This window comes from Diprion similis, chromosome 1 (assembly GCF_021155765.1).
Source record: "Diprion similis isolate iyDipSimi1 chromosome 1, iyDipSimi1.1, whole genome shotgun sequence".
In the NCBI taxonomy this organism is placed as follows: Eukaryota; Metazoa; Arthropoda; class Insecta; order Hymenoptera; family Diprionidae; genus Diprion; species Diprion similis.
In genome coordinates, this window is record NC_060105.1 from 1,393,113 (window position 1) to 1,409,336 (window position 16,224).

Sequence of the window (16,224 nt, forward strand, 5' to 3'; positions counted from 1 at the left end):
CTACATCGCTAGATTATCAACTCCCGCACGTCGCTGTTGCTGTTGCTGCTGCTGACCGTATATGTATGTATGTATAAATTATACATGCACGCGAAGCAAAGTAATTTACACTTTTCGGACATCCATAGAAATTGTATGACCGTCGCTTTCAAATCTCCGAATAAAAACTGAGACTCACGCACAAATACATATCCGTAATGTAGCAGGCAGGCCGAACAGGTTGGCGTATATAATTATTTTTAAATAATCGTATTGTTTTCTACAGAAACAAAAATTGATGCACAGAATACAAATACTTTATAATTTATTAATATGTACCTGAAATTGTGGAGGATTTTATGAGACTTATTTCTCATGTGTTAAATAGAAGAATTTTCGATAAATTTTCATCAAGTATTGATTTCATTATCAATTTGTTTGAATATTTAATTTCCATATTAGGTAAGAAGGAATCGTGAGACAAACTTGAGGTAAATAAATATATAAAATCGATAAATCAAACTGGGCTCAAGAACTTCAAGAAGCTTGCAATTCATTTATTAAGCATAATTTGGCAAAAAATTGTGAATCAATTTCACAGCCACCGAAATACGGTGGTGAAATTTTAATCGCAATTAAGATGCACACAGCCTACGCGTAGGAATTCTTATCTAAGCATATAAATTCATGCTTCCTAGAACATCTCACCTATGTGTATCACCCGAAGTGACGAAAAGTCACTTCTCTAATCTAAGAATTGAACCGGCGCTCATTTCCTCGATCGTTGGGCCGATCGAAACCGGTAATCCCAAAGTCACCGCTCTTTGCGAACTGTACGATCCTGTCAACGGTGTCTTGAAATCTGGCGAAGAGTTGCTGCGCCTCCTGAGCCGTCGTAGATTGAAATATGGCCGCAGCGTAGGCGGCGGTAACCTGGGACACAGCTTCCTGTGCAAGTCTGGCAGCAAGCTCGATTCCGTCCGACGGTTGACCATCAGCCTGAGCGGCGACGACGCGTCGGACGTATTGCTGTATCAATTGGACGAGGCGATCGTCACTGAGGGGCAGTTTTCCGGCGGAAATGGTATCGAGGGCGGCTCGGATGGCGGCGTCTGCGTAAGACGGTGGTTAGAATTCTGCAGTGTAAACCAGATCCTCTTCGTCCTTTCGCTTACCTTTTAGGACGCCGCGCGCTTGGGCGTCGCTCCGTAGGATCAGAACGGTCGTCAGGATCACGAGGATGCTGAGTTCGCGGCGAAGGATCCGAAGAGTCTGCATCCTTGCGGCAAATGTCGGTTTCAAACTGCGCGAATCGGCCGATCAACGCTCTCTTTTTATAGCCCAGATTACACGTGCATATATGCTCGTGGATGCAGTTCAGAGGCGGGAGAGACTCGTTATGCGTTGCGCAAAGAGCATTGCTGCGACGATACATTTATTTTTCGTTATATCACAGCGCTGGACGCCGTTGCTGCAGACCGTAATCACCTCCGTGATGCAGACGGCCGATCCCGCGCGTTTTCGGACCAACATGTCGACCGAGCTCTCCGGTCCGTGACCAACCGCCCGCACTTCCGGTTCACCGATTCGTCCGCCCCCCCGCATTGCCCTGAACTCTAAATTCAGGCCTGGGGATACTAGAGGATCGTCTTCTGACCAACGTTTCGTTGCATTTTGCACCTTTCATTTCTTTTGGTGAAGTCCGAAGACGTTGGACGTCGTCGTATCGAGGAAAACGAGGAAAATACGAGCGCGTTTCAGGCGAAGGAAAGCGCAACGTTCATGCGTCGTGTAGGCTGGACGATCGTAAGCGGGGGAGGTGGCTTCTTCCGGCTAAAGTTACAAGCCAGTGTAGGTACGTAATGACAGTCCGGTAATGTGTATCATTCCAACATCCTGGGGGCGACTGCCGTCCTTTCTTCGAAACGCTGTCAATCCGCCTTTCCCCCACGTGCCATAGAACTTTGCGCGGCTTTCTACAACGCCGTGGTCAACCGTAGAGGTATCCGAGGACACTTTGCGTCACGCTTGTAACGGAGCAGAAGCGTCGTCGTCGAGAGGTTGGTTGCAAGGGCGTCTGAAACGATGTCTGAAATCGAGGCGCGAGTATCAAACGACTCGGGTCTTCACCGCGGACGTAATCGGGGCTGTTTATCTCGGAGACACAACGTTGGATAAGTCGCGATGTTGAGGAGCTCTTCGGCATTCGCGGGGCACCCCGCGAACAAGAGGATCCATCCGTCTTGACGTCGGGGGTCGGCGGCGGCATTGTGCGTTTGTCTTTTGGCCGGGCGAGAGCAGCCTGATAGGAGAAGAATGAGATGCAGGGACAACGTGGGCTGCGCGCGCCCTCCGTCACTCCCTGGAGGCCCAGGGATTCCGACGACTCTCATTGTCCGCCGGCTCCGCATTCACACCTACTACAGTCCAATTCACAAGTCGACCCGGTGCCCCCGAGGTCCCCCGGAGTTGATCCAAGATCTTATCGACCCTGTGCACCGACGTGCCTAGACCATCGAGTCCACCATTATCGCCTCGTCACCCGTATCCTAGCCTCCAGCCTCCACGGCTCGGTTATCGAACCAAATGATCCATTCCTCGACCCCGCGATCGATCGGTACCTCCACGATTTTCCAACGCGTTAAAATCATCCCATCGTCGACATTTCGCGTCCTTAACGCGTCAAGGGAACTTCCAAGTCCAAACCTTGAAGCCCTCGAGTTTTGGCTGACGATTGTCGTGATTTTGCCGATTCGGAAAAGTCGCGCTGCTGTTGGATGTGGTGGTAGGCGACTGGCGAGGATTGGAGCTTGAGGACGTGGCTTGGTACCGCAGCGGGGCAGGAAGCCGTGATTCGGTACGGGTCGATGCAGGGGGTTCCGCCTGAACAAGCTACGTCACCGCCGTCCGCCGGTTACGGAGCGATTCGAGTGGCGAGGAGAGGCTCGACTCATCCCCGAGAAAGGCGGGCCACCCCCTTCGAAAAATAAGGGAACCCGTGAAATTAATAAATTTATATTACCAGCATGCCCACCTAGGTTGTGGAGAACGTTGCTACCGATCGTCTTCTTTTGTTAGGCTTAGATGGGACCGCGTGTACGGATGATATTATCCCCCCACAAGGAAGCGGCTGTAACGCGGATACACCGAAACGAGCCCTCATTTCACATTTGACACACAACGGGACTCGCGCTGCTGCCACCGGGAAATGGGAATCGGATTCACAGTTGGCTCTGAATTAACCTCGAGACCCGATATTCTTTCCCCAAAGATTATTCCTCAAAATTACCATCCTTCGCCTGAGAATGTCACCTAAAAAGTTGAGGACCATTTGAGCAGTTGGGATCGTTGCGCGCAGCTTCGTGTCTTCACGATCGGAAATAAATCGCAACAGATCATTCGGCTAGATTTTCATAATTGAATCAAGCTACTTGTCAGATTGCTCAATGTTCTTACGACTCAGTACTCGTTGATTATTGAGTCGATTTCACGAAAAGAAATAGTGGAATCAATTATCTCGTTATAATTTCTTGTGAAATGATCGGATGTCGTTCGGTACAGAATCAACCATAACGAGAGTCCAATTAATTGGGGGAATTTGAATGAACTAAAAATCGTAATTTCTTTTCGCGCTTTCGCTGTTTTTTAAGAATCACGCTCTCAGCTACAGGTACGATACAGTCCGAGGTTTTTCGCGTTCCGCGAAAAGACTGACGATGAGCACACGAGGACAGGTTGGGAGGTTCGTGGACGTACCGCGTGTCTCTGACGAGTAACGACCTCACGGGGATTCGCTGTCTGATAAAATTCGATATAAACTTAGTCGTGATCGAGATCCCCGGGTCATCGGAGACGGGCAGAAGAGGCGCTCGTTGTCGGAGGGACTGGGATTACGGGCAGAGGTGGAAGTAGCGCTTCTACCTATATAAGACAAGTCAAACAAGTGTAACACGAACAAGGCCGGGTACAAAAAGCGAAACCATTGTTACTCCGAGCACAATGCAGTCACTCTTCCTTTGACGGGACGAAAAATAATCCTACGCTTTGTCTATGATACTGGCGTGCAGAGGCCTTACCCGCACAATGGTTCGCCATTCGCTCGGTTCAGAGTTAAACTCGAGTAGGTGCCTCCTCGACAGGGCGGAATTACACGTTCCTCGACCACCGGTTTTGAAAACCACGCGCGCGGTTTCGATCCGTCTCCAAGGGCCAAAAGCACTTTCTTTCTGCACCTTGCTCAATCGTAGATCTACGACTTCGCAGCCTGACATGAAGGCAAAGAGTCGTTCAGCCGCTGCATATTCGATCGAACCGCCTGTTGCACCGGCAAAAACGGAGCCGTATCTAGTGGCTCAATGCCGCGAAGAGAAATCGAACGACAAATTGAAGGTATAGGTATAGGTATAGGTATGGTTATAAGTACGGTATAAGGAAACCTCGCGGCGGAAGTGAGGCGAAAAAATTCTTAGCCCCATTGTGTGCCACCTGATTTTTCCTGCATTTACTATCCGCATGGTCTGAGGTCTGCCTATCCTCTGGTTCTCGTTTCTTGCTCACTGCTTACCGTTAACTCGTTATTTCAACCGAACGAACGCAAGCTCCTTTTTCACTTCGCTCTGCGGCCATTTTGAATCGAAAAATAAAGTCCATCGCGATCTTATTTCTTGTAAAAAAAAAAAAAAAAAAGAAAGCTCAATCGCAGGTTCTTCGAAAGTTCCAAGTACCGCATAGACTGTCGGAAATGCTGAGGTGACTTTGTTCCAAGAACCGCGATCAGAGCCCGTTGACTAAATCTGTTGGTGACAAAAATAATCGACAAACAAACAATGAGCGGATGTTTCAGACAATTTCATAGTAGTTGGTATTTCCCTTAAAAAACTTGAGTGACGGTCTTTCTGTAACCTTCACTTCATCATCACCGTGGTGCGTGACACTAATTATCATCAAATTACAAACCCGGGGATTATTCTAATCGACGCTGTCCAATTTTTAAGGATCGGCATAAAAATTTCATTCACACTCGAAGATCTACCGCGTTGGAAATCGATGAAAACCGGCAAAAGCTTTATCGATGTCATTAACCCCTGTAACGGCGTTATTATCATCATCGATCACGAGCGAATCCCCCACGCCGTCGGCGATAAGCCTCTGTACTACTGTCGCCGTTCCAGCGGCGCAACGTTTCGCATAGATGACCCAATTCTGCAATTTGTCACGCCTCTTATTCCACACCTAGCTTTCACTCGGACTTCTATCGTAGACGGACAGACAACGCAGTTCTACTCCACGTACGATTCCACCAGCCGGATCGACTCGCCTCTGCATCGGTGTTCGTGCCCAGCTATGCCCGCAGTTGCACGGAGGGCGGACTTGGACTTGCACCGAGTGAGCTATCACGTCCTGCAGCCACCCGGACAACCCGTAACACAAGCCAAATTACAAACATGCAACCCACAGCCTCACAGCCTCCTGGCCACCAGCCTCGGTCAAAACTCAGGCCGCGGAGATTCCGCTGATCCTCGATGCTCGGTTGAAAATTTGTTCATTGGAATTCGTGATTTTTCTGAGAAACATGCAAAGTATTTTAGTATTTCAGTTTTTGATTTAATTTTTATTTAATTTTCATTCAAACTTGACAGAGAATTCTGAGGAAATCCTTCGTGGGGAATATAAATCTTGGAAGACTTGTTATGAGGAGGAATGAGAATTTTGAATTCTGTTGGTGAAAGAGTCGGAAGAACGAGAATCTCGTGGAATATTCAATCTGCATGACAAGTAGGGCTCTCTCGCACTGATAGAGACGATAGTTCAGCTCTGATTCACGAATTACGTGCACGCGGCGCTTATTCTTGACGCTCTCGTTTCGCACACACACGCGTAATGTCGTGGTTTTGGCTATGACGCGTACTTTCTTTGAAATGACCAAAGGAAGTAGGAAAAAGAAAAAAAATATTCAAGCAGCTAGCTGTGATTTGAATAGCAAATTTCGCCCATCGTATTTTGGGACGTAATTTCGTTTTGAAATCTAAAGTTCGAAATTCGGAGCCGAATGCAGGTGTTCGTCGATCGGTTTCTTCGGGCAAAACGTGAGCAGTGCCTGTACTCGACACCAGACACTTGTAGTTAGCCGATAAACTCGACGCAAGCTTGAGACTCGGGGGATCCTGGAGATTCGGAATGCGCGTAAGAAAGTGTTGAGACCTCGAGATTGCCGAGATCAGACTGCGGGAAGGCGTTCAGCCGCGTTGCTACGTGGACCGCCTTTCCATCGGCTAAAAACTTGACTCGTTCAACGTTCGCTACTGTTGCACACGGGATCTTGAACGGGCAAATTTTCGATCGGCGCCGGTTATCCCGCAGCCCAGAAAGTTCCAAAATCGAAAGATCGCGGATCGTGGATTTATCGTTGCGACAAAAGGTTGGATCAAAGACCAAGTTCAAGTCACTCAGAGATCATTTTTCGAAACGAATTCAAGCCCGGCGTGTTATTGGCTAAAACTAACTCGATCGCGTTTGTCTTTACGCGACATGTTTCCGGTCCCACTGAGGCTGCACGTGACTCCGATCCTCTTGAGTTCACCTCGCAGGAATCTTTCCCAATTTAATCCATCTCCGAACCGATCCCATGCCAGGTCCCAGTTATCGTTTACATGTGTAAATGAACACCGTTCGGTGGGTATATGGGTGAACCGAAAGCTACAGCCGCAGCCAGAGATCTGGATGAAAGACGGTGGCCACAGACGATCGGAAGCCCCGCCTCATTATTTTTTCGAAACCGCAAATCTCGCGGTGCGCGTGTGCGTCGGACGATATAATCCTCCGAAACCGCCGGTCCGAGTATCGGTCTTAGCCCGAAAACGCGCCTTGGTCCATCCAAACCGTCCGCAGGTGTGGGTATAGGAAATCGGTATCGACAGCCACCGTTCGGCAGCTGATCAAGGTAATAAGGTTTGATGATCGCGGTCGAAAAATTCACACGTCAAACAACCCGGCTGGGTTCTCTTTTTATTTTTTCTTACCTGCGTTGGAATGGGTTTATTACATTGTGCACCGTGTAATATTCCTGTTCAATATTACCTTGGATCTCTAATACAGATATTTATTTATTCTCAGATCCTCCGTCGGCTCGATCATCTCCAAATGACCGCCGCAAAACATATTCGGTGTGTATCGAAGGTAATTGCTTCAAGCATCCAGTAATCTCGTTCAGGATTTATCCCTTCCGTACCGATCGCATCACTTTTCCAACATTAATAATAATCATTCCCTACCTCAGTCAGCAGAGCCTCAAACTCGAGAGTGAGACCTTCCGTAGGGCGGTGAAAAGGGGTTGCAGGGAAGTTGGTGGAAATTGAAACGCGGCGCTAGGATCGAAGTGAAACCGAAATCGAGACGAGAGGCTGGATCACCGGGTGTTTTGGGCTACCGGAGTTACGTTCTGAACCGGTTTACTTAGCGGCCGAATCGATGAATGAATCCAAAGACGTAAAAAAACTAGACCAACGGAGCTCGACGCTCGACGCTGTAGCGCCGAAGCCTGAATCTATTCGGAGGATCAGTGACTTTTCCAAAAACGGATCAACCCGCTCCAGGCGATCGGCTTTCCGCGTGCGGAAATTGATTAATCGAGCGGTTAGCGGCAACCGCATGATCTACGAGGCACCCGCTGCCCGTCACGCGAACGCTGCACGTATAGCCTTGCATCCTCGTCGCGAATTGTGTCTCGGAGGCTAAACATTAGCATAAGCTCGTCCCGGCCCCGGCTGTGGTGCCGTTATTCCCGCTGCCTTGCCCCCGGCAGGCAGACCGGTAAACAACGCGGCCGATTTTTTTGCCCTCATTTTTTCCGCTCTCGTGCAAAATGCGTTTCACCCATTTTTCTCTCGTTATTTTCTTCCTCAGTATCGACCCGATATAAGTACCTCCCTATACATCTTCGTGCAGATATTAGTCGAAATGGTTCGTTCGACTCGAGACTAGTCGAGTGAATTTTTGCTCCGTGCTTCGAGGATTCAGAAAATGCGGGTATACGATCAGTTTCGTAACTGAACGTGAAGAGGAGCGTCGACTTTTTATTTCTAACCTGGTGCCAGTTTTTGCTTCTCCGTTACACTGCCCCGCGGACTATTCTGTTACGAATCGCTTCCGGCTGTTGTTGAATCGACGCTTAAAAGCCGGTCCACGAGCGATTAGGTGCTCAAATACATATACACACCGTAACCACCCCCTAGAAAGTCATGCAAAGAATATATTATACTCTAGTCATAGACAGTCTTCATCTTATTCGCGGAAGGTTTCGGCAACGTGTAAGAGATAAAAAAAAAAACAAGAAAAAGAAAAGAGAGGAAAAAAAATCTTTCGCTCTGATCAATTCGCGTCAAGATCCAGAACGAATCACCATGTGATCGTTGGATGATTGTTGGTTTTACGTAGCTGCGATGCGAAAGAAAACCGTGCGTCACACTTTTTAGGTCCCAAGAATCATTGGAGACATTAATTTGCGGACAGCTCTGTTCCCTCCCTGATTCTATGAGAATATTCGTCAGTGGTGTTCACCATGATGACAATATCGATGCTTGATCAGAGTCTCTCGATGTTTCCTTTCGTCGTCGGTCCCGTCCGGCGACAAGAAAAGCGTAACGGCCATTCGGCGAGATGATGAGCCGAGACTCTCGGTGTTCTCTGATGCAGCCCGTATCTGTCGCTGCATCGTCTCTTGGACTCTTGGGCTGTGTGTCGTTTACCTGGAAGTGGAGTGCCGAGTCATGGTTGAGCGACCTGGCAGTGACGGCGGCTCGAGCTGACTGCCAGAGTCGAAGAGACAGGTGCATCCAGGTGTTCTCTAACGCCCCCGGACCGACCGCTGCTCCTCCTCGAGTACTCGCGTAATTATATCCACGACGCGTATGAACGATGTTCAGTCTTCGAGCAAGCTACTTGTTGCAGCTCTTCTTCGGTCGCACAGGTGCCAGCTTGGGTATTGGCGACCATTGACTTTGCACTTTTCTCACGATTGGACGTCTCCACTGTTTTTCGATGAGAAATTGTGAGAATTATCGGACGGCCGGTGTATAAACCGTAATCCGAATAGTCTATCATAACAGTGAATACCCAATGGACCATAGACTGTTGCTGCGCAAATCTGTAATTGAGACAAGCCGCTAATAGCTCTCCGTCAATATCCCATTTGTATCACCACCTGCGGATAATCACTGTTTACCTCGAGGATTGTGGTCACTGGCCAGTGATCACTGATCAATACTGCAGTCTCCGGTGCGTATTTAGCCTATTTCTAGCCATGGCAGATTCAGCTCAAGCCGTGTTCACTGAGGGGCGAAAATCGGTTGATTTAAGATTTAAAAACCTGTTTATATTAGGTATATACATACTACTCGGTTTATCAATTCGGTTTCAACCCACCGAGCCAAGTCATACTAGGATGGTAAAAAAAGCAATTCACCCTGCAACAGCTGTCGAAGTTTAGCATAGATTTTTTACCTTTTCTTCTTTTTACTTTTGCCTTTGTCTCTTGTTTTCTTGTATTTACTTCTCTTTTTTTTCCGTTGAGAAATTGGTGAAAATAGTTTTGCAATCTGTAGGAGTAACTCCGCGCGGGTGAGTCATTGACACTTTACGTAACTGTCGAGGTTTCCCTAATAAGAGAAGTATATATGTGTGTATGTATATATATATATATACAAAACGTCAGGTTTGCCGCCGCAATAATTCGGTCCTTCGAATCCTACCATTGCATACATACTCGCTATGCACACAGACGATTGCGGTTTGTTCAAGTGTTCGATACGTACGATGATATTGAGAAACTCCCACCCACCTTACGAATAAAGTGTTATGCAAATGATCGGGCTGTAATACACCAATCGCCTGTCACCGAACCTCCTCCGTTCTTAATCCTAAAACCAATCGATTCTCCTGATGTATGTATGTGTCGAACTGGTGAGGCTGTGCTCGTTAATTTTACAGTTCAACGTGTACCCGTACAAAAATTTATATTAATTCTTTTGCACGGGAATGAAAAATTGACGTGTCGTGACCGTCTGCAGTGGTTGGATTACTCACGGTTTGTTTTTCAGCACCAATGTGATTCGATGTATTTGAAATTTGTATGCGAAGAATAACGAAAAGCTCTGAAATCTACCGGATCATTCGAGTGCTGAATATGAAACGAATGTGTATATTCGAAAGAAGGATAAATTTTTAACAGATAATTCGAATTGCGATTGAATTTGGTCGGGTTGACCATCAGGACAGTAAAAAAAGGTGACGCGTTTTCAAGTCCAGGTAGCTTTGATACTCACGAATGTGAGTATTGGCTTCATAGGCACAATTATTGACACTGCACACAGATACTTAGAGAACTAGGTAGAAATAGAGAGAGAGAGAGAGAGAGACAGAGAGAGATTGATAAAAAATGATAGCTACATCTAAAGCGTAAAACAAACAATCGGCATCGATCATGGGAACGTCCTCAACCCAATTTTATGGTTGATTCAACCTAAAAAATATGGTATACCTATTCCTGATTAATTTAATGGTCTAGATGTGTTTGTAGTCGGATTGTCGTAGATATAGCGAGCAAATCAAGGTTGACGAGCGCGTCGTTTTCTCGTTGTTAAAAGCAAGGAACAAAGAACAAAGAACAAAGAAAAAAAGAAGGAAGAAAAGCGAAGAAACGAAGGGTAGTTCTCGGTGCATCCTCGACTGGCCCAAAGTCAGCTGGCAACGTCCGCGGGGGTTGAAGAAGCCGGGGTTAATCGACGCGAGGAGAGATCGGCGGCCCCCCGTGAGCGTGGCGGCCGTTGGGCCCGCGGCTGCGGGGCCTCGGGTTTCTTTGCCTTGGCTTGTCTCTCGTTGCCTCACCTTGTCTCTCCTCGCCTCTCCTCACTTCGCCTCCTCGCAGCCCAGGAGGATAGCCAATGGGAAGTCGGTGGGCGACGCGCCTGGGAGGAGACTGTTCCGCGCCGACAGGCGACGTAATCACCCGGCTCTGGCTGCTAGATGCTACTCTCTGCTGCCCTCTCGCCCTCTCTGCCCTCTCTCGGCTCAGGCCAACGCCGGCCCGCCGGCCGGGCCCAAACCTCACGACCCCGAGAAACTGCCACGCGCCACAAAGCCTACACTGCGCCAGATCCTTGGTTCACCGATGATCCTCTCCACGCGACCAACTTCTCATTCTGATTCCAATCCGTTGGATTTTCATACCGTCATCAACGCGGCCGCACATGGAGGATATTCCATCCTGATGTTTAATCTTTCAAATGGTCGCGGAAACGGACGTTGACTAAACGACTAAAAGACCGAACAAATTTCATTCATCGTCGATTCTGGGACGGTCTTCATCTTCCTGATATTCGGTCTCACGGTCCGTGGGATTTAAAATTAACCACCGACTGATCAGCGGGCCCGTTTTCCAATTCCAATCGTTCGACTTGCCGTCTCCGGATCATGACTTTCTTGCTATATCCGAAATTGAATTGAGTGGTGTGATTTGACCTGACTTGTTGGAAAACGAAGACCTGCACTGGTATTTAATCTCGAAGCCTTGGTGCTTTTTGTACCTGCACCCGAGGTACAGGCCGATCATGAAGAGCAACAGGCATCGAACATGCATCGAGTCAAACGGTCGACAGCCACGCTCCGGCGGGGTGTGTAATCTCCTATTATTTTCTCATTACTTCCAGGGAGAAAGACGGAGAATATACAACCGGGACAGACGAGCCGCCTCTGGGCATCGGGGGATGCACCGTGGAGAGTGCAGGTTGAGTCGTTTTAACGCGGCGTGGCCTTTACGGACCGAGTTGCCGACGCCGGCAGGGCCGATGAAGGCGTTCAAACAATAACCAGCCAACGGTCCACCTCGGGTGCCGGCGCATCGGCCGATGATGATCTACCTCCTACGACGCCCTCGTCGAAAGGGTTTACCCTAGGCCTGTTTCCATACTTTTTTACCCTCATCTCCGACGACCAAGAAGAAAAAGAAGAAGAAGAAGAAGCGATTAAAGCTGTTGTTGCTGCAGCTGTAGTTGTACAACAATAAATGAGTCAGTATAAGACGGTCAAGTTTCTGCTGCGGTACAGATGCGTTCGCTCTTCGGGTTCACAACGAGAAACCGGAAGAAGAAGCTCTTTCGAAACGAAGGATACCAGGACGCTCTGCACGCCGAACGCACGCTTGTGATCGCACGGCGCTAGGAGTCGGCTAGACCGGAGGCTAGTGCAAGACTCGGCTTTGCTACAGCCTTGCCGGAGGCTAGGACGCCGGGTGCCGCCGCCTCGTCTGTCTCGATTAGCGAACGCGCGCCGCGACGTTTTCGCCGTCACGACGTCGCCCCGCAGGATCCAGTCGGTTCCCCTACCGTGCCGCGGCTAATCGCTCCGGTAAACGACGCCCGTTGCTCCGGGCGCTTCGCTCGCCACGCTCCACGCCTCGGCTCCTTGCCTGTTGGACCACACTCGGCGGCTGAACGTGCGCCCGAGGCTCGACTGGAGCGAAGAACACCCCGGGGAACCAAAGCGCGGCGCCCCCGCCCCACGGGGACACTGGAAACGCAATCGAGAGCCAAGCTCGTCACTCTGGTCTCGGCTAATGGTTGCCTCCGGTCACCACGAACCACTTTGTATCTAAACGCCGCGGCTTCGAGTTGACTTTGCGCTGTAATGGATATCGGCTCCGATACCTTCGCTCTTCGCCTTCCACAAACGCACCGCAAGCCGCTCCTGGCCCTGCAATTAAAACGTAACGACCGCTATTAGCGCGCGGAAGAAACTCTAGAAGAACAGTTCATCACCGCGAAATGCGACGGCTGTGATGCTCGACAGGAAACTGGATGAATCGGATTTTCCATCTCTTCGGTATCACCTTTCGGGATTGGAAACAGTGCCAGTGCCACCGGCTGGTGGTTGTCTTCGTCTACCGGTTCATTGAGATCCTTCTTCGAGTTGAGCTGGATAGAGAGTCAAATTTGATACACACGGTGCACGTGGTATCTGCAATGCTTGGTAAACGTCGTTCAAAGCACGCGCAAGTAAGTAAGTCTTCAGTAGACAGACTCGAGGGAAGAAAGGAGGAGGAGGACGCGGATGGCGTCAGGTGCCAAAGCCGTTGACTCCTGGCGTCCGTTGGTATCGTCCATTAGGCGAACGAACCCTCCCCTTAGGAAGCGCGTGCGTGTCTTGGAGAAGCGGCTGATCGTCCCCTCGTCCTCGAGTCTTCGGAAGTCGAAGAACTAGCCCGGGAGTTTAAGGGCCATGTGCTAGCTGAGGGGAACCGGAGGGGCCCTCGATCCAACGGCGAGTTTCTTTCCCGCCAACGAAGACCAGCTGATGGTATCGGACACGCGGTCTTTCCCGCACTTTTTAACCCCCCGACGAAATTCGGTTGTCAAGGTGACGAGGCGATGGGCGAACTTCTTTGTACATATACACTTTTTGGAACACCTTGCCATACGAGGTGTGTAACCTTGGCACAGAAAATTTCGATCTTTAGGATCGAACCCTGTGGAAGCGTTTTTTCATCACGAGTTCGATTCCTGACTGCCGAATCTGCGAGCATTCCATTTCATCCAAAGCTCCTCTTCCTCGTTTCCTGGTTCTTGGAGACGCGTGGCTCGAGCCGTTGCACTCGGTTACCGGTCAACGGCTCGAGAGGAGGGCGCGGCGTGTTCTCGTTTCGTTTCAGTTAAATAGCCCCGCGTTTGACGCTGCCCATGTGTCTACCGATATTCGAATGCAGCCGATGCACTTGTTGTACAGCTGTAACACCTGTTTCCCACTCGGCCTGTCGACAGTCGTCGTCGTCGTTCCTCGCCCCCCGAGCAAAGTGCGAGGTAGGAACAACCGCCCCTCGACATCCGCTCGCCTCGTTCGTTGTCCCTGCAGTCCTGCATGCCTATACGTGGTAATCGCTCTTCGTCAAGGGTTAATGACTGGCTAGCCCACGCGCGAAGGGGAGCCAACCTGCATTAGGATTTAAAAAAGTAATCGACCATCATCGAATCTCTGCATTCAAGATTAAACAATCGTTCAAGCATCAATACTTTGATATTTTTTATTGTCACATTCATATTGTACGAGGCGGGGTTGAATTTTCGAATTTGAACAGTTCTGAAAGTATCTAATTCCGAGTTATTTGATGGGGAAACTTGGAGTAAAGAAATTAAACGTAACAGTAAAGTTTTGAAGGGCTGGAAACCCGACGGCTCAAAATTCCGAAATGCAAGATTCCGAAAATTCAAGTTACAATAGAGCAAAATTTCGAACGTTAAAATATTCTCATACAGCGTAGTTTGCTTGACGAGTGAATGCAAAAAATGAGAAAACCGAAAATCAAAATGACCAAGATTCCGAACGTAAAAATATCGAAAATCCGAAGCAAAGAAAGATTAAAGTAGTGAAATTTCACCAAGCCGGAAATTCATGGAACTGAAAATCGTCGATCATTCGGAATTTCGATGTTTCAGATATTTAAATTTTCTCATCCTCGCCCTTTTTGAACTTTGACTTGTTAGAGTTACGCTCTTTCAGAATTTTGCGGAACTTTGAGCCGTCGATGGTTTCCAACAATTCGAAACTCTGTTGTAAAAGTACTATTTCTTAACTTCCAGTTTCGTCACATAATATTCGGAATTTGGGGTTTTCGAAACTTTTCAAATTCGGAATTTCAACCCCGCCCCTCATATAAAAAGTTTCATGTGGTCACCGCACTTTCTGAATCATTGCAATTGATGAGAATACCAAAAATTGAAACAAATACCTAACGAGGAACAAGAACAGAGAAGTTACCAGTGATAAGGATTGGTTTGATTGCTAAAAATGATATGCCGGTGCCTAACTTTTGCTCTCGTCGTTGCGACTTGTCTGCTCATTCAACATGTAGATATTTGCATGCATCGACGTCAGACGTTTTTCGTGGTGATAACTTGCTGCCGCTTGTGACGAAACTGCGTTTTGTAAGCCCGTGACTACGAGTCGTAGTGACGCATAGAAAGTTTGGCGTTAGTGTCTAACGAACGCTGCTCTTTCGAGTTAAAAAAATTCACTTGACAATATTCTGCATAACCTTGTGTAATTCGCATAATAGCAAGATTGCAGATGTAATGAAAATAGAATTTCTGCATCGATTTAGGAAGTCGGTGATTTACATATTCGGTAAAAAGGGAAAAGAGCATTGTGTCTGGGAGCCTAGCCTCAAAAGCTCAGCACGAGACCGACTGAGCGTGGGAAATGAATGGATAAGGATATAAAATTGTTGGTAATAAGCAAACAAACGGTATGATAATGTCACGGTATTCGAGCCGGAGCGATGAATTAATTAGTAGATAATCGTTGACCGCGGACGAAGCAGCGATGGAACAATTTTAATTTCGAAAAACCCAACGAGGAGAGTGCGAATCGAGTCCCCCCGAGTTACCGAAGCTCACATGAATGATAAAGGTTTTCGGAACGATCGAGCCTTGTCTACCTACACCTACAAGGTTTATGCAAAGAGTCGAATTTAAATGACGTCGATTACGCCGGAGGGAGAGAAGCGGACCATTGCACCGCCATAAGCACGGCGTGCAGGCAGTAGGGGAAAAGCCACGGGGTGTTTCTTGATCAAGAACCGTGCTTCCGCTCGTCGTTCCACCTGTAACGGTATTGGCGCGAACGTTTAAGCGGTTCACAAGGGATTTGTGAACGACTAATGACTGCCGATTCGTTATTTCTCACTTCACTCTTTCATTCCCCTCACCGCCTCTCCCATATAGTTTCCAGATCCTTTCTCTACACCCACCCGTCGCAACAACACCTCTTGTGGAAAATTGTGTTTCATTTTAATTCGTTCTCCTTTTTTTTTGTCGGGGGTACCTGGTAATCTGTTTGTTTGACTATTTTTTTTCCTTTCTTCTCATCGGTTTCTTTTATTTCCTCAACAACGCGGCAACGAATTTCGTTTCCGAAACCCGTCTACACACTTATACAACTAGAAACGTTTCACTACCGATCATTCTATCCCCATCTTCTCCATATTCATTATCACCATCCTCCCTCAAAAAGTGAGACGTTAGAAAATCGGCAACAAGACAAAAAGAAATCGACATATAAACGAGCATCACCGATACCGCCAGCTTCTGAACCTCGTCCAGAACGTCACGGACTCTCTAATATCGGAGGTCATCGACCCTCCGGAAAGAAAAAAGCCGATTTGTCCCCCATGAAAGGGTCGGGCACCTGTCTCTCCGGGGT

The 16,224-nt window shown here is 48.3% G+C and overlaps 1 protein-coding gene across 1 annotated transcript; it reads right to left on the minus strand.

The window, feature by feature from the left end:
- Positions 1 to 521: 521 nt before the first annotated feature.
- Positions 522 to 1,271, minus strand: LOC124416456. The gene is made up of 2 exons (XM_046897568.1): positions 1,155 to 1,271; positions 522 to 1,091 (listed from the first exon to the last, which is right to left on the minus strand). Exons 1-2 carry the CDS (start codon positions 1,255 to 1,257, stop codon positions 730 to 732), a joined length of 465 nt encoding a protein of 154 aa, XP_046753524.1. The 5' UTR covers positions 1,258 to 1,271; the 3' UTR covers positions 522 to 729.
- Positions 1,272 to 16,224: the final 14,953 nt, after the last annotated feature.